The 18,978-nt window shown below is 40.4% G+C and overlaps 1 protein-coding gene across 2 annotated transcripts; it reads right to left on the reverse strand.

The window, feature by feature from the left end:
- Positions 1–452: 452 nt before the first annotated feature.
- On the reverse strand, positions 453–16,802 carry LOC104942308 (pro-neuregulin-2, membrane-bound isoform-like). 2 transcript variants are annotated; one of them, XM_010767513.1, is made up of 8 exons: positions 16,747–16,802; positions 12,868–12,891; positions 10,017–10,119; positions 9,282–9,453; positions 8,093–8,220; positions 5,650–5,865; positions 3,468–3,651; positions 453–3,240 (listed from the first exon to the last, which is right to left on the reverse strand). In XM_010767513.1, exons 1-8 carry the CDS (start codon positions 16,760–16,762, stop codon positions 2,761–2,763), a joined length of 1,323 nt encoding a protein of 440 aa, XP_010765815.1. In that variant the 5' UTR covers positions 16,763–16,802; the 3' UTR covers positions 453–2,760. The 2 variants fall into 2 exon arrangements, with proteins under 2 accessions (XP_010765815.1, XP_010765816.1); XM_010767514.1 differs by lacking the exon at positions 12,868–12,891.
- Between the last annotated feature and the right edge of the window lie 2,176 nt (positions 16,803–18,978).

An 18,978-nucleotide genomic window follows, 5' to 3' on the forward strand; every position in this document is an offset into this window, starting at 1 on the left:
AATAAAGTTTTATTTTTCATATGAAGGGGTGGTTTTGGATTTTTCTTCTTTTACAAGTAGTATGTTTTTGATAAAACTTGCAAAAAATCTTCTAGCATATTCCAAGAAATGATGGACATGAAGAGAAAGGGGATTTATTGCTGAATGTTAAAATGAAGACACATTTTTTATTTTTTTCACCGAGTGGAAAAACGATTTGCTTGCTGCTTTTTCCATGCACCCAACTACCAGTACCACTAGGACATGCAGAGGGGTCGGGCGTGATAGGAGAGGGGTTTGGGGGGGGAGAGGAGGGAGGAGAGAGGGAGTCGGGAGGTAAAAAAGACAAAGGCAAACTTCTTGACAAACACAAACGTGGTAAAGGCTTTGTGTGTGTGTCATATGAGTGTGTATGTGTGTGTGTGTGTGTGTGTGTGTGTGTGTGTGTGTGTGTGTGTGTGTGTGTGTGTGTGTGCGTGTCTCAGTGTGTGCTTCATAATGTGTGAGCCGTGTCTGGTGTGTGGTATGTATGTGTGCATGTAAAGGGGGCAAAGGGGGGAGTGCAGGGGGAGGAGAAAGAGGGTGGGGGGTGTTAACAATTCAACTAGCTCTAGAAGCACACTACCCTCACTTGCACTATTTCCACATTGCAAATCCCAGATTGATTACAGTGATAGTAAGACAAAACTAGCCAGAACTTTGGGTCGTGAACCCAAATAATGTTTTTTTTTAAATATAAATGTCTAGCATGATTTCCCCTGAGGGGTTGGTCGCCATTTTTAAGATAATTTCATTATCTGTGATCCATGCATCTCCTGTGTGAAAAAAGAAAACAACAAAATAAATTGGAAATGAACTCTAATAGGGACACGTATTGTATCTGACACAGTTTCACTATCCTTAGTGAGCTTGAAAGGATGTCTAAACCCGGAGGTGGAGATTCTGATGTAATCAGCCTACTGTTACTGTGCTGTTCAGCATGGGGCCTAAACTCATCTGCTAGTTGCTTCTGAAGGTCTGTAAGGCGGGTGAGAAAGACGTGGAGAGGCGAGTGGCGATGCGAGGTGGAGGGGGGACAGACAGAGACAGACAGATAACAGATCATTCAGTCAATATGACCAAGCAAAAGAAGTTCAATCAATAAAAGATATAGGAATGCAAAATGCAGAAATCAGTATTATCATATACCACCGTTTGGCTGTGAGCTAAACAAAAAGTAAAATTGGTCTCAGAAAAAAACTAGCTCTCTACCCGCTTTTTCCCGTCAGAGCAGTGCCGTCGCTGCAGGGGGTGAAAGGTGGAGGCGATTCCATGGCGCCCACAGCTAGAGAGAGCTCAAAAAGTAGTAGCTTTGTATAAGTAAAACAAAAAAAGGGGACCCAGAGCAATATCCTCCTCTCAAGGGGCCCATAATTCCTAGCTACGCCCCTAGAACCTAGTGAACAGATGAGTTTTCTGCATCTTTTTTCATCATCAGCAACACACATGCCCACTTACACACACACACAAAGTAAAAAACTGAATCTCCCTTCTGATTCCAAGAGTTATTATTTTTTTAAATCCTACGCTCCTTTAATCGTGGCCACGAGTGAACGCAAAAAAACCTGACGGACGGACGGACAGGAAGTAGAGTGAGGGGATGTGGATCTGGCCTGCGGACTGAACTGTGACTGGGATGGACGTGCGCTCTCTGCTTTGAGTCTCTTGGCGGTGATGTGATGGGGAAGTCCTGAGACACAGTGCGGCTCTAAGCTGCTGGCATAGGAAACGGGTGGGCTGGGCAGTCCATGGGAGGCCAGAGTCAGGCTGGATTACAACTGGATTGGTTAGGTTTGGATTGGCAGCTCCCTGGCCAATGGCTGCTCACGGAGGGAGGGTCTTACAGTGCAATGGAGCTTCTGGCAGCGTGAGGATTGGTGACAGGAGCAAACACTTTCCAAGGTGAGGCCTCAACCAAATGAGGCTTCATGTACATACAGGCACACAAACACACACGCACATCATCCACCACCAATGTCATGGCAGCACCCTGAACACCTACACAGGAATCTGAAATTACTTCCCCTCAACAACTCCCTAACACTCTTGTTTTCACAGAAATAACAACAAATGACTGACAGGCAGCGAACAAGAACATGAATGGCCGATGGGATTCATCCGAAAATCATCCGAGAAAAACTACCCTTCACTTCCGGTTGCGTCAGTGACTAATGTCCCTGTGGAACGAGCGCATCGCGTGGATCATACTCATGTAAACAGACACCTTTAACACAGGAGGAATCAATATTGCATGATGACATAATCAGATCACAGTTCAAAAAAGAGGAAGATCCCAAATCAGAGAAAAAACCAAAGCAAAAGGAAGAGGAAGAGGGTTGGTCTCTATAAAAAACGAGGAGTCTTTATAAGAAAGGCTACAAAAACTCAATGGGACCTCCGACTTCAGCATACAGCAAAAGGCACCACAATATTATTCTATTTATCTAACTTGTGAAAAAATTGGCACGTAATTCTCTTATTTTTTCATCTCTCATAATGCTGTAAATCAAAAAACTTTACATATAAATATTTCCCCCCCGTTATAAAAAAAGTCTTTGCTGTTAGCTAGTAGACAATTTTTGCTGAAATGAAAATAAATATTTCATTTGTTTAGAATATCTGTCTGTTATACAAAATAAAAATATTTCTCCTAGGTGCAGGTCTCTAGTCCACTGGTTGTGTGTAGGAGGAGGGGGAGTGTGTGAGGTGGAGGGGTGGGTGGTGGCAGGGGGGGGTTGAGTCTTAAAGGGGCATGTTGTCAGCCTTGGAGCGGTGCGACTGGGCACCGCGGCTTTGCCCGTTGCTGCGCGTCCCCGGCCGACTCAGCCCGCGGTGAGTCCGTGTGTCCGCACCAGAGGACGAGCGGTAACCCGGCACGGTTAAGGGTGGGTCCATGTTCATGTTCTGCATACTAAGGAAAGGTGTGCTCTCCCCGTGAGTGTCCTCCTCCTCCTCCTCCTCTTCATCCTCCTCCTCTGACTGGCTGAAGCTCTGCGAGCTATAGTCCCGTAGGCCTGTGGAACGCTGCGAGATGTGTCCGTTGAGGCGGTTACGTCGCGGGCGGCGCCGGCTGCGGATGGGTTCTCGCGAAGAGGCGTACTCCTGCGTGGTCTCGTAGGCCTCCTCGTCAGGGAGTCGATAGGGGCTCGACGGTAGACTTCCTGTACTCTCCGTCAGGTAAGGTCGCCTCGGACGCCGAGGCTGCCTGTATAAACTTCCATCCTGAAACAGAAAACAGATCAATTATAGAAACTGCTTAAGTTAAATATCTTCCTATCATCCTACTAACAAGAGGGTGGTGGAAGATAGTGTATAAATACTCTTAAACGTCCTGCATTCCATAACCTTACCTAAGAAGTGTACAGTATTAAAGTAAATGTACTTAATTTACATCAATACTAGCAAGTATCTAAAGCATGACTGGTTTACTCCTCTGTGCCTATACGTACATCTGGGCATCGTAGCAGCGGCTGGTCATCCTCTCTGTGGTAGGCTGCAGCGGCGGGGGGGAGCGAGAGGGCGTGGCCTGTGTTGGGCGAGGTGATCTGGAAGGTGGGCACCTGGGGCGGCAACGGGGGATAGTGGAACTCCACCGGAGACAGGCGTGCTGGCGTGGTCAGCGCCGACACATACCTGGGCAGGAAAGATAACAGAAAATTATTGCTGTGTCTAAGTCTCATCTTGTTTTGCTACTGCTGTGACAAGGTCTACTCAAACTAGCAATTAGCCGATAGATAGACAAATAGATTAAAGTGTGTTTTTTCTTACCTAATATTTTGGGTGTTTTAATAACCTAACCCTGTCTCTTCCTTTTTCTACTTTGCAATGATAGTAAGATAGACAGGTTTTTGAGGATATTCACAATTATCCCAATAAACGTGAATCCGTGATAATATCCTTAATAGTCGCATCCCTAGGCCTAGGGTACACAATTTGGATATAGGATGCAGACACACTTTGTGGCATGGACTGATAGCAGCGGCCCGTCAGTATCAAACATTCTGTCAGAGAGTTTCATCCATCTGTTTTCTAAACCACTTCTCTTCTTCAGGGCCAGAGGGCAGGAGACTACCCAGCATGCACTGGGCAAGAGGAAGTTGTACACCCTGGACAGGTCACCAGTCACTCACAGTGCTAACACACATACACAGACAAACCACAACATATACATGCTATTAAGTGTTTACAGTCCATCTGACCTGCAGGACTTTCCCCCCAGAAGAGATCCCAATTAATCCAACTCTAATACACGTTTTTACACCAGATGATTTAGATTTATTAGGGATGCAGTGAACAATATATTATTATTTGACATTTCAATGTCAACTTGCTCCAACTATTACTTTTTAACAATAAACACATCGGAAACAAGGTGATATTGCAGTTTGGGATTTTTTGCAGTTAGTTGAGATCCTCAATAAAAACGTTTTGTGATGAGTTCAATGTTTACATTTTTTGCTAGTGGAGCCTTGCAGCGTAAAAATGGTGGCGCGCTTACACTGTAGGTGTGTCGGGTTTGGGGGTGCGGGTGCTAGTGGAGCCTCGCAGATGGGGGTGCTGCAGCCCCCTCAGCCTCCCCCCCTTCCCGCGTCCATTCGCGATGTCTCGCTGTCTCGCAGACCCCACTCAGCATTCTCATCTGTTTGTCATTACTGGTGTCATTTTCTGGTTGCTAACGCCATTGTAACACATAATCACTGATGTTCCGCTATAACGGTGGTGGACTCATCAGAACAGAGTGGGCGAGCTGACCAATCAGAGCACAGTGGGCTCACAGGGAGGGGGGGCAGGAGCTCCAACAAGCCATTTAGGACAGAGAGTGAATACACATACTATACAGAGATGCTGTATGAAAAAATAATGTGAGTTTGGAAAATTGCACAATATAAATCTATTCTAGTAGACCTCAACAATGGAATTATGATCAGTGGAAATGGCCATGACCTGGGACCTTTAACACAGAGTTTATTTATGGTCAAAATAGATAGAATATATGTTTTCAATATTAATAAACTGTACTATTGTAAGTAGTGTGTCGCATATAAGTGTAGTTACAATAATCGCATTATTTCAAAAATGAACTATAGATTTCATGTTCGTAATACACACTTGATAATATTGTTTAAATAACCCAGCGCCTCTTAATTCATTGTATTTTTCCTTACCTTCACTGCCTCAACAACAGTCTTTTACGATCACAGTACAGTATACAGTTCAGTATCTGGGCGATGAAGTCCTTGACATTGAAACATTCATGACAACCACTGGGGGGCACCAAAGAATAACAAGGCTAGTGTGAAAAATTAAATGTCAAGTGTTGAAGTCATGAACAAAGACTTAAAGACTTAAACTAGACACTCTCACAGGCACACATACAGGCACATTCACGTTTCCATTCCTTCAGACGACACCAAACTTTAACTGCTGCTTTTCCTCTTTCTTAGTTTGAACACTCTTTTTAAATGCCTTTTGGCATTTGTAGTCCCCTATCTTAACCTAAACTTAATCTTACCCTAATCTAAAAGTAAGTTTTCGCCATAAAACGTAATGATGTACATGGGGACTCACATGGTGGCCCCAAAATAATGTCAGTAATACAAACATACACTCACACATTAGCACCTTCCCTACCTGTCACTGTGAGGTGAGTCTCTTAGAGAATCGTAGGAATCCCCGTACTGCATTCCTGGCCCGGACATATCCCCGCAGCCCCAGTGGGTGGCCCTCCTCGCCATGCATGCCGGGCTGCTGCACTTACTGGTTCCCACAGAGCTGGACAGCCCTCCTGACTGGCAGTCTGAGTTCATACTCTCTGTTCGCTCCATGCTCCACGTCTGCTCCTCGTGTCTGCAGGTGTGGGTGTTAGCAGAACAAGTTTAAAAGGTTACAACAGCAGTGAGGGAAAGTAGGATAAAGAGAAGGTAAATATACTATACTGCAAAACTGTTCAAATGAATTTTATATGGAAGAACCAGAAAGTGATGATTTTAATTACAAATATACATTACAGGGCTCTTATTACTGCAGATCCCATTGACAAACAATGTCCATCAGTTCAACTTAAATGATTGTAGTGGCGTTGCCTGGCGTAGGCATTCAAGGCTGTAGCCATAAAAAAATTCTACGAACAGGAAAGAGAAAACAAAGAGTTACGTTGGCCTATGCCATTACTGAAATACTAACTGACAAAATGAGTTTTTGTTTTATTTTAGAAAAAATAAATGATAGGAGTTACTCTATGTGCTACATTTGTCAAATTGGGAACAATAGTGAATATGAAGTTTTCCATAACTCAGAAAACTCACATCTGGAGTCTTTCACTTTCTCTTCAGGTGACAAAAAAGTGTTTTTTTGACTGTACTCTAGACCTGTACTCCAGTGGTTCCCAACCGGGGGTACAGGGACCCCTAGGGGTACTTGAGGGGATTGCAGAGGGTACGCAGGTGCCTGTTCGCCCGCAGGGTGCATTCTAAAAATAGCGTGAATCATCGCCAAATAAGTAAATTACTTTTGTCTTACATGAATACAGAAAATAACAATGTTTGTTTCCAAATATGACGGACAAAAGTGACTGTTCAGAGGGGAGGAGTCTTCTCCTAAAAAAATACATTATTGGCTTCCTAAATAAGTAGTGAGTCTTAACATAATTTCTTTACATGACAACAAGTGTAAATATCAAGTTGAAATGCATTTGTATTAAATGTGAGTTATTCAAGTGATTTTCATTTAGGAGTAGTTAAAAACGATAACAAAGGGTTTAACAAAAAGAAAAAGACGAAATTATCACAGATGAGTGAGGGGGTACTTTTAGAATGGCTACCAGCTCAAGGGGTACAAGGGACGCCCCAAACACATCGAATCAACTGCATACTAATTAGTTATTTCAATCAATATATGTGGTCAAATTCAACGCAGCTCTTCAACAATGTTGCCATCGTTTTTAGAATCCTTAGCTGCCAGGCAGATGTCCAAAGCATTATTTTAAGATGAAATGTAATGTATGCAAAAGTCATACAATGCAGTGCACTAGTGTTCCAGACAGAACAGCAGGAACACCCAATCAATTATTGGCCTTACCCTGACCTCAGCCCCAGACTTTTTAACTCTCAGAAAAATGTCTGGATTGTAAACTATTTGTCCAGCATGAAGTAGAGACAACACAAACTAAACAAGTTGCTGGTGACAACAGTCCGAGCATCTACAAGGCAAAGACAGACCTATGTTTTTTCAGGATTTGGCGGGCCAAAGGTGATACTGACAGACAATGTTAGACTCTTGTGTGAGTAAAAAAGGACATGTTAGCCTGACATGTATATATGTATATCAGAGCTCACTGCATTGAGAGGTGATGTTTTGCCCTCTAGTGGTGACTCATTTTGTAATTCAGCTTTAAAAATCTAAATATTTCATACAATCTGCCAAGTACAGGTCTGTGATCCACAAAATGTTTCTCCTTTGAGTTCGGTATATATTAGGGAATGTTCAAAGATTTAAAACTTCTGCAAGGAAGTCAGAGATGTTTAATTACAAAGTCTGTTTAAATGTCAAATGATGTGTACTTGGAATAAAACTGGAGGACTTCATACATAAATCTCACTAAACCTTTTGAATTGAACGGAGCTTTCAGATTGTATTGGTCTAAAAAGACTCAAATACATAGCTATTACATTTTTGTAGATTATTTTATAGCAGCGAAGTTGTGTATGTATAGTAAAATATACTTACTTCTGTTCTCAAACTGTATTGTAACTGTATGGTTCTCTGATGTTATGTTATAACATAAGGGAAGTACAATAAACATGTTAGGGGAAACCAGGTTCAGGTTATGAGAGAATAGTCCCAATAGGTGAGGGAATTATTGATATTTTGCTCAATATTGTTTTTCCAGAAACAATTGTACTGTTACTCTGGATGATCCACTATCTAGCTTTAAAAGTGCTCAAAAACTGAATCGAGAGAGATAATCCCAATAAAAACGGGAAACAACTGAAACTATAGGAAGAAAAATTGGGGAGAAATGCTTTCCAATAATTGCCTGTGTATATATCTGGATGTGTGTGTGTGGCAGGTCTACCTGGAAGCGTGTGAGGCAGTGGTTGAGTGGTGGGAGCGGGTTGACATTCTGCTGCCTGCGTAGTTTCCTGCACCCTCAGCTCCGTGGCTGATCACACACTCTGTCGTTGGGACGCTCTTGGAGATGTACTGCAATACGAACACACAAACATACTGAATGAACTTATTTAAATACTTGTTACTTATGTTATCATTTCTCTGATTACCAACAAATCATACAGTTATTAATGTATACATTATTATAAAGTGATATATAATGATAAGGGGATTCTCCTGCACAGATCTCATCATCACTTCTCTTTCATTGTTGGTGTTATGCTGACTCATGCACACATAATGTCTTCAGGAGAATGGTAGGTGTTTTTCCACTCTCTTTACCGTCTGTCAGCTCCATATTGCCCTTTGTTTACACTGGATCAGAGTATTTATTTACACAAAGGCTCTTTTGAAGGCAAAACTGCTCTGGAGGCTAAAAGAAAAAGTTCTTGGTGGAGTTCAAATCTAAGCACCAAAGCTAAATAAAGTCTAGCAGTGACTTCATTAACCGACCAAGGCTCTGCATGCTCAGGTGAACCTGACATCCAGTTCTAATGTCTTCTTCTTCTTTTTCCTTCTTAAGCATTAATGAATATCTGAGGAGATTCTGGAAAACTTGACACCAAAATCCTATTTATAGGATGGGGAATTTAATTAAAAACACTGACATAACTGGATTGATTTCAGCAGCACTTTAATAAGAAAGGGAAGTCTGCCTCGAGATTACAAATGTGACTTCTATGTGTCCTGAATGGATAATTGTAAATCTATTGCTGGCTGCCAGAAGCTAGAACAAAATCATAGGGGCCAAAGTGTCTTAGGTAACTGGACCCATTCTAGCATAAACTTTATCCTAACCAGCCTAAGAAAAAATAATCATACACATATATAAATAAGTACATACTAACAATATACACAAACAGTTCCCAAATTGGGATCAACAAGGTACAATCTTATCTTATCGTATCTATATCCCTCTTGCCAATCAGTGCTTATGCCATTCAAGCTTGTGTTGGTAACTTTTGTTTGTGCCTTGAGAGCAGCTCTGCCTCTGAAAACATGTAGACCCTGTGGACTGCTCAGCATGAAGTAAAAGTGGTCAAAACGTGACTTTACTTCCTGTGATTTAAACCTTAGCATCACTTCTCCTGTACCTGATTCTGGTGTGTATTTCTACAGTTTTGACTCACGTCGACCATGGGGATCTCCTCGGGGCCGGGGCCGGGCCCGGGGTGGTTGGGCCCGTTGGCCAGCATGCGGTTGGGCTGCTCCACACACTGGTTCTGGTTCTGGTGTAGGTGACTGTGCATCTTCTTCCTCTGCTTTCTGGAGGAGTGGTGATGAGGGAACAATAAGTCATCTGGCTAATGTGCTAAACTGATTGATCACTATAATTGCTCTTTAAAAATCACGCTCACGCTCTTTACTTATTAGATAATCGTTTCATAGTTACGGCAATATTATCAAGGTTAGGCAGCCCTGTCACAATTGAACAGGATTGGTGTTCCAGAAATACTTGGTATTATGCCAAGTGTTTCAGATGTCAGTGAATTGTTAACAGTTCAATTAAGGAGTGTTTTCTCATCTTAACATCTCAGGTGCTTTCAGTTAAATAACAACATCCAGAGGAGGAAATTAGCCAATGTTTCACAAAATAGCAAGGATCAAGGAAAATCCCAAAAATAAATATAATTGTATTTCATTTAGTGGACCTGCATCCTAGGTTTTATGAAATACCTCCATTAATGAATCAGTAACCATCTAATAATGCACCCTATTGTAACATTTTAATCACAGGAGACCATTTCTGAACACCAGCTTCTTAAATCCTTCTTAGAAAATTGTAGCCGCTCTTTGTGGTCATTTATGTTCCTTTCAACGATACATACTTGGTTTTGCAGTAGGCCACCACACAAACGATGCCAACCACCAGCAGCGCCACACAGATGCCTGTGATCGTCAGCACCCGCCTCTGGTAGAGCTCCTCCGCCTCTGTGGATTGAAACACACACACACACACACACACACACACACACACACACACACACACACACACACACACACACACACACACACACACACACACACACACACATACACACACACATATTCACACACACATCCATCCATGGCAGACAGACAATCACAAAACAGACAGACACACACACAAACAGTATGAGCGCTACTCCATTGATGGTGACTACAGAAACATTTTTCTAAGAATTAGCTGCTGCCACCCTATCCCCTGTGCTGACTGTAAAACTGCTCGTGCTCTAATAAGACACATGCCTTTCAATTTAAACTGTACTACAGTCAAACAGTGCTACTACACAGGAGTAATTCTCAAAGCTCATAAATGTTATGATGAAAAGCAGAGCTACATCCTGAAATAGTCCTCCTGCTGTCCCTGTACACATGTATTTACAAGGACATGAGATGTAATGCTACAGATGGCATTGGATGGGATCTGAATGCATGCCTGTATGGATGAAATCCTCAAAAGATGAGTTGTCCAGATGAAAACAAATTAAATAAGCATATTTTGTTCAAAGTGTTGACACCACAATGGGCTGAGAGCATAAAGGTTAAGTATTTAAAACGCTCACCACCACCATAACGGTCACAAAAAGTGACAATATGGGAAATATGACACTTCTTTAATATTTATAAATGATTTGATCATTTTTATTTTCCTTTGTTTCTGGGTTCGGTTTTTGTTTCAAGTTTGACTATTCACAGAGGTTTTTACGTGACACTGTGGTGGCCAAAATGCAGCCTGGTCTTTTAAAACATATATTCCCGAAACAACTAAACTGCATTGTCAAACAGGTTTTGAGGTAAAAGTATTTTTTACCTACAAGGTTAATCTTTTACTTTGTTATCCTTGCTAATTTGACAAGAGAAAGGCATTTATAGCAACTTAAGTTTTGCTTGAAAAACAGCTGGAAAAATTAAACCATTAAATTAAACCATGGTATTATGGCATTCATTTCTTTATGATGTGCCAATTTGTCATTAAATGTATTACATGTGATATTTTAGCACAATTTGTCTTTCACCTAAATTAGAAAACACATCCAAGGACAACCATAAAAGACAATTAATCTTTCCCTTGGTCATCTATTGAATTGACCTAAAACCGTACAAAATAAATAATATGAAGTAGCCCAAATATATATTTTTAAAATTCTACATTCACGATTTGCATATCAAACACTTTTGAGGATAGAACTGGTTACAACACTTTTATGTTAAGTGAGAACTTTCCTTTGGGAACATCTTAAGACAGATTTGGATCATGTTACACTGAACTACATTAAACTCTATTAACAAGTTTGTGAATACTTCAACATATTGGTTTATCTAGGTTAATTCACATTTTTGGGCCCGCTGTGGTGTAACACTGTATCTGAAGCGCGACGTCACAATGACAGGGAGCAACAAACAGAACAGAACATGAGGGAATAAAAGGATAAAAGGCTAAGTGGAGAGGAAGGAGGAGCAGGAGGAAACGAGTAGACAGAGGGAGAGGAGGGAGAGGAGGGGGAGGAGGGGCGTGTCCGGGAGAAAGGCCTGGGGAGAAACTAGTCCCCAGAAACCAGACTGTCCTGACTTTGTCCTCTTATCAGCTAAAACTAGATTAAAAAAGGCCTTTGGATTGTTAGTTATGGCTGAATTAAAGTCACAGAAGATCACTGTTTCTCAATGTCATGGACCCACTGTTATCCAAACGTATTCGTTTTAATGTTTCTTATTACTTTGGACTGAAACTGAAGCTGTCTGCTGTGATACCTATATGCTGAAGACTATCTGTTTATTTACCTACCAGTGGTTTATATGATATAAAGTTGATTGAAAGTATGCTAAAATTCATCAGAATGTGTTGATTGATTTTATTTACTAAAATGAATTTACTAAGAGGCAGATTAATTAAACTGTTATGACCTAATCACCTAACCTTCATCTGTCTCCCGTACAGACACGCCACTGAGGAGGAAGGAAGGGGGTTAAAGGAGGGGGGGGTTCTAAATAAAGGGCCTCTGTAGGGATTGACAAGCCCATGAGAGGCCTGGCCCGGCATTGTGTGTGTGTCACAGGGTACTGATACAGAAAAGCGAAAGGGGAAATGGAAAGGCGCTCTCGCTGGCACAGTGGAGCCAACAGCAATGGTGATTTAGGACAGGCGAGCTCTCCACTCTGACATGGAGTCAATCAAGGGCAGAATAATAAGGACGGACTATGCTCAGGCCTTTGGCTCGCTTTTGGCAACACTTTGCAGAAATACTTGCAGCTTGCATGTTTTTATTCGACAGGCTGCTGAAGCCAATATGCAAATTGCCAAAGCCCGGGGGACAAGCCAGAGACTTGTAGGTATCGATGAGGCGAAACGCTCTCTGATTGTTGGGGAAAGAAGGTGTCTTTGGCTCCGATACAGTGTCCAATGTAACTTTGATTCATATCAGACCTGTAACATCGTGTTCTAATTCACCTCTGCACTATCTTTCATTTCCATTTCCTTCCTAGTTATTTTATGTCTTTTTTGAATGTTTAATGTCAGTAAGGGGGATGCATGCAGAGAAGGGAGGTCACGTGTTAAAGCAGGTTAGTGGGCAGGAGAAAGAGGGACAGGTTGAGGGAGACCTAGTTGTTTTAGAAAAAAGATGGTACAATAATGTGTGACTGTGAGAGGATCTTGGCAAAGCTTTTAAGCACAGCAAAATGAATAATAATGTTCCATACCCATAAATTCAATTCTGAGAAGCTCTGCCAGCGCAGAAAGTTGTCGTGGTAAAAGGAAAGAGACAGATAGGGTCAGGTGTAATGTCCACTTTGGAGCAGATAAATCGTTTTCATGTCTTGTATACACTGAACCAGGATATAAGTTAATTAGTGCCGTCAATCATAGTGATTGACGTGTGTACCGTCCAGTAACAGACAGACAACTCAGACAGCCTCAGCTCTGTGACCCCCAGAAATTATTAACTGAAACGAAACGAAATCAAAAGCGAAGGGAGAAAAATGAACCCAAGGCAGAAGGAAAGATAAGCCAACGGGCGGAAAAAGGCATGCGGAGACAGACGGACAAAGACAGCAAGACAAGAAGCCACATCACTTACTGCTATATTTACTAGACCTCATTTCTGGAGTACAGAACAACAGACAGAAACAAAATTATAATAGAAAAAACAACAAGATAAAAGAAAGAAAAGATCAAAAGCAGTGAGTTACTCTCCAACATAAAAACACAGTACAGTCGATGAGGCTGGCACAGCGAATGGGGGCGTTTGACTAATGGCAATTGTGCGCCTTTGTATTGATTACAGCATACCTCTTGTATAGCACTTTGTCCCACTACTGCTGCGTACAGCTATTATAACCTTTCATATGATTTACGGAGAAATCGTCTCGGCATTCCCAATTTCCATTGCTTTGCATGCATTACCGGCAGTAAAGAGAAATGCCCATACACATTATCTTCTGTCCACCCTGACCTTAAGTACTCTACACTTTGACAGGGTCCTATGTTCGTAGCACTAGAAAAAAGCAGGCAGTAACAAATCAACATGGATTCGAAACGAGAGGGAAATGTTGCTTCGACTGACAGAGAGAGCGTCAAAAAGCAAAATAAAAGCACACAGATTTCAGCGGGTAGACGAGGCTTGATGGTGGGGTCAGAAATAAGCAGACGTCACATATAGTATGATATTTCCTGATGTAAAACAGTTACCATAGAAGCATTGCACATTGCTAATTTTGAACAGATTGTCCCAATTTAGGCTAAATGCCTAACTGCCCATACAATCGAAACCGAGTGACGAAACCAACAACCATTGGTAACCATTTCTTGTTATAGACACACAATTTAATTTCCCCATTTTTTTCGTGTCACACAGAACGATTTTAAAAGCAATGTAAATAATAACAAATTAGAAGGAAAAAGAGATTTTTAAAAATACAGATTTCAGTATTCTGACACAGACCGATTTTAGAAGCAATGTATTTATATTGGTAGTATGTTTTGTGCCTGCACCAAATAATAACAAATTAGAAAAAAGAAAAAAAAGAAATACAGATTTCATTATTCTGAGGCTCTTCGCCCCATTTATTTCCCTCACGGACGGCAAAAAAACTCCGACATTATACTATTTAAAATAAAAGGGTTAGGGTTAGGCTTAGGGTAAGATATTGAGTAAGAAAATGTTTTTATGAACCCCACAGCTTCCGGTCTTCCAAGACCCGACCGGACAAAAAGACGTGGTGCAGGCACAAAACATACTACCAATAGAAATACATTGCTTTTAAAATCGTTTTGTGAGACACGAAAATCGTGTTATAGAACAAGAATCAATAGATTAAATTAATTTTGTGACTATAACACGAAATGCCGTGATACTGGGTTGATGAAACATGCCTAGGATACAAAGCATTAGTTTGAAATGTATGGAATACATGTTCACTTGCTTTCTTGCTGAGAGTTATATGAGAAAAGTAATACCAATCTCATGTATGTACGGTAAATATGAAGCTGCGGCCAGGAAACTGTTAGCATTAGCGTTAACATTAGCGTTATAATTAGCATATTAGCTCTGAAGACTGGAAGCAGGGGGACACTATTAGGCTGGCTCTGTCCTTAGTTACAAAGGAAAACGTTTTCAGCACCAATGGTTTCCAAGTAAGATAAGGCAATCGATAATACAGTATGTCAATATTTCTAGCCAAAATATGGTTTAGCGCAAAGCTTCCTGTAAAACAAGTTTTTACACGGTAGCTTTCAATTTAGTTATACAAACATAATGTGTAAGTCAATGAGCTTCAGAGGTGCTTTTTGGTGGATTCTGTTACCATCGGACAGAGCCATGCTAACCCTTTCCCTTTATTTTAAGTCTTTGTGCTAAACTAAGCTAAATGTTTTCTGGGTGTACTTTCACACACAAGAGGTGGCACTTTCTGTAATGCCCATGTATATACTGCAAAATTAACATATGTATAGTGTGTTTAATCTGCCTATAGCTCTGTATAATCAGAACTTTAAGCACATAAATATTCATAATGATTTATTAAAATCATAATTTTACAATGGCTTATAAGGTTAAGTATCATAATATTTAATAATTGCTGGTCACAATTACTTTAAGCACTCAATGACCAACTATAATGACCAGCTTGTGATGTATTATACTGAATGTGGCGGTACCTCAGGAATTGTATTACTTAAAGCACCCAATGACCACCAAGATTATGATGAATTACAATTAGTTGTATTTCACTATAATCCTTTTAATGTCAGATCACTTTGACTTGACCATTTATGTCATTATTAAATGCTTTCTAATGGGTTATGACTAGTTTTATAAATCATTAGGAATTTTTTAGCAATTAACTAAATATTTATCTACTTAATTCCTTTATGACGCATTGCAAACATGAGCATCATAGATAGTGTTCTCCACTAACAAAGAGTTTTTTTTTTTTTTAAATGCCAAACTATGATTTTTATTTGGTTTCACTGTTATGAGAAGCAAAACCACCATTATGAACATATTAGAGCTTAACCCTGAAACATTTCAAGCAGCATTTTTTTTGTTAGCCACATGCTACAAAGTCAGATTTTATCAGATGATCCATGGATGCTCAGAGTGAAAACAACATTTAATGTTGTGGATTTTATTTCTAATTTCTTAGTACAGTAATGTTTAAAACTTTGATTATATTAACATTTGAAATGGTGGATGTGTTTGGATTTCTAGAAATGACTGTTTAAAACAATGTCAAATAAACATAGAATGTGAAGCCTCGATTGTCAGTCTTGCTAAGTAAAATCAAAGAAATATTTATAACTTTGTATAAAAGAGAGGCACACCAAAGAGTGAGAACTCTCACCCTTGTACAATAATATATATTAACATCAATTAGCAATCAACGTTTTTGTCAACCTATACAGCACCAATGGACCATCTGCAGAGAAAAATTAACAAATGAAAGAAAAAAAACTCCTCCTGTATTTATATTATGTTCATTCTCTGTCTCCTCTGTTTCCTTATGTGCATTTCTTTGGATCAAGTATTCTGTGTGCAATTTACAGATAAAAAATACAGAACTTTAAATGTAAGAGTTTAAATATGTGGTGCTTTTTGTTGAGTTGTCAATTTTGGGGTTATTTTAACCAGATTTCTAGGGCAATCATCCAGAATGAAATGTGCTCCACGTAAGGTTAGAGCAGTGTGAGACTGAACTTATGTGTGAATTATAAAATATAACTCTTGTTTGTTTCTGGTGGCCAGAGGAACCAGGGGAGACAGGAAGAGGAAGGGGCGGACACAGAGGCATGCAATCTCTCTATCTCTCTATATATCTCTCTCTCTCTCTCTCACACACACACACACACACACACACACACACACACACACACACACACACACACACACACACACACACACACACACACACACACACACACACACACACACACACGACACACGACACACACACACACACACACACACACACACACACACACACACACATACATACACACAGAGTGCTCCCTTCATCCAACCCTTCCGATGTAGCATGCAGCATCTCAGTGAGGAGGAGACAGACAAGAGCAAATGGACATACTGTAGAAACCGGCCATGACGGAGTTTTGACAGCGGTCCCCCGTATAGTCATTGGGACACCTGATGGAGGGAAAACAAGACACAGAGGGGGGAGAGGGAGGCGGGGAGGGGTTAGATATACAGAGGGAAGATAAAACAGGAGGAAAGAGAGGGGGAGAAGTACACACAGACAGGAAGAAGGGAGGGGAGAGGGGAGAGGGAGGGAGACATAAGAGAGCAGAGAGATGAGGGATTAGAAACAGCACAATCCACCAACTACAGAGAGAGATGACCTGCATACCGTGACATCACCGCCATCAATATGACATCACCGCTACAGTTAACACATCATCACAGTCATGAGGGTCATGTGATGGTGGGGCAGGACGTATACGAGGGGTCAGACGTACAGTCGTTAACCTCACACACAAACACAAATGGCTCACATGGACAAAATAGAATATAAAGGCTAAGTGCATGATAAAATAGGTCTGTACAACTGTAACACGACACCCATTAAAATATGTATGAACCTTAATATTGTTGCTAATCTCATGTGAAGTCTTTAGAATCATGATGAAGTCACATTGCAAATGTTGTGAGTCTCATAAAGTAGATGGTAGTAGATTATGTTCATGCATGTTTTCATGATGACACGTCCGATGTAGTGCAATCATTTCAAAACAATCTTCAGGGTATCCACACATTTTCCGTGACAAAATACTTAGACTTGTCCATGACTTTTCAAAGACCCATTCTACCATTTTCATGCCCATTCTCAATATATATAAGCACACAAAAATAACTGCTAAGAAAGCTTCATTCTAAATGTTATTTGCATGATAATTAAGCTGCAACCTTTTTCCAATCTCTTATAATTTAATATGTTTATATTTATTTACAATAAAACATTAATATCAGTCTGTGTCTTCTTCTGGTTATCAGTGTATTTTCAATGCTATGAATTATAATTATAATATCATATAAAAGCTATGTTACATCAACAGCTACAAAACGCAACTCAAAAAAGACTACATCACATGGAAAGCTGTATATTTAATTTAATGCGACAGAATGCCATTACTTTTCACAAAGGCTTTTACTAATTTCCCCCGTATAGGCATGGAATATGGAAATTGGAAAGTCCCTCACTCTAAATCTGAATCGAGTGGAAGATCGTTACAGTAAGAAGATCATTGGCAAACATGTCAGCCAGGATATGATAAGCACCATGCAAAGATCAAGGCCTGCCTGGGGGCATGGTGAAAATATTTCTCTAATAATGGACTATGCACAGAAAACAGTGTGTAGCATAAGCACATTCAAAACAACAGGTGCTGGATCAGAAACAAACTGAAAGCAAAATCAAACAAGCATTGGGGTTCAAACTCCCACTGTGGATATTGGATATGTCATCCACAAAAAAGTATCTGCACACTGAACTGATTTCCACGCAATTTGATTTAATAGAGTGACGTGTCGATTTGTCAAAGACCTCGTCAGACAGATTAGCCGTCACAAAGTACAAAAAGTAATATGTAGTATATGTACAATACACACTATTAACACATTATTCAGTCGGTTTTTGTTATTGTGAGAGAAACTAGAAAATGCATTTCCTGCAGAAAATGCGTGCGAATGCTGTAAACTGTGAACATTTATGAAAATGCAGAAAAAGCTGAATATGTTATTAGCTGAATGGTAGCTGCTTTTAGCTACAAAAATGCAGAAAAAGCTTAATATTTAAAAGAAAAGGTTTAAAAAAAGGTATAAACAACAACATGTATAGCCTTGATGTCCTGAAATAGTTGAATAATGTAATAGTTGAATGGTTTCTGCAGCTGAAAATAGGCTGAAGGAGTTAAATATCAGATGTAAGTAGTAGTGAATGGATTTGTATTAAGATGAGAAAAGAAAGTAAAAAGGCTTGGTCAAGCAGCAGAATATTTTGACGGCAAACTTTTCGACTAAAACCATACATCACCAATAATGTATAAAATATGTGGAACCTGTTGAAGTCTGTATGATGTCTGCATCAGACAGAAAATAATAGGCTGAGACAGTCTGTTAAAGTCCAGTCTGTCAGTGTTTGTTGTATATCTGACCATTTTGCCACCCGTTCAAAAACTATGGAGCGAGAGAGAGAGAGAGAAAGAGAGAGAGTCTGTGAGAGAGAGAGAGTGTGTGGATTTGTCTGTGTGTGTGTGTGTGTGTGTGTGTGTGTGTGTGTGTGTGTGTGTGTGTGTGTGTGTGT

This window comes from Notothenia coriiceps, unplaced genomic scaffold (genome assembly GCF_000735185.1).
Source record: "Notothenia coriiceps isolate Sejong01 unplaced genomic scaffold, NC01 NC01_scaffold00004483, whole genome shotgun sequence".
NCBI classification, from domain to species: domain Eukaryota; kingdom Metazoa; phylum Chordata; class Actinopteri; order Perciformes; family Nototheniidae; genus Notothenia; species Notothenia coriiceps.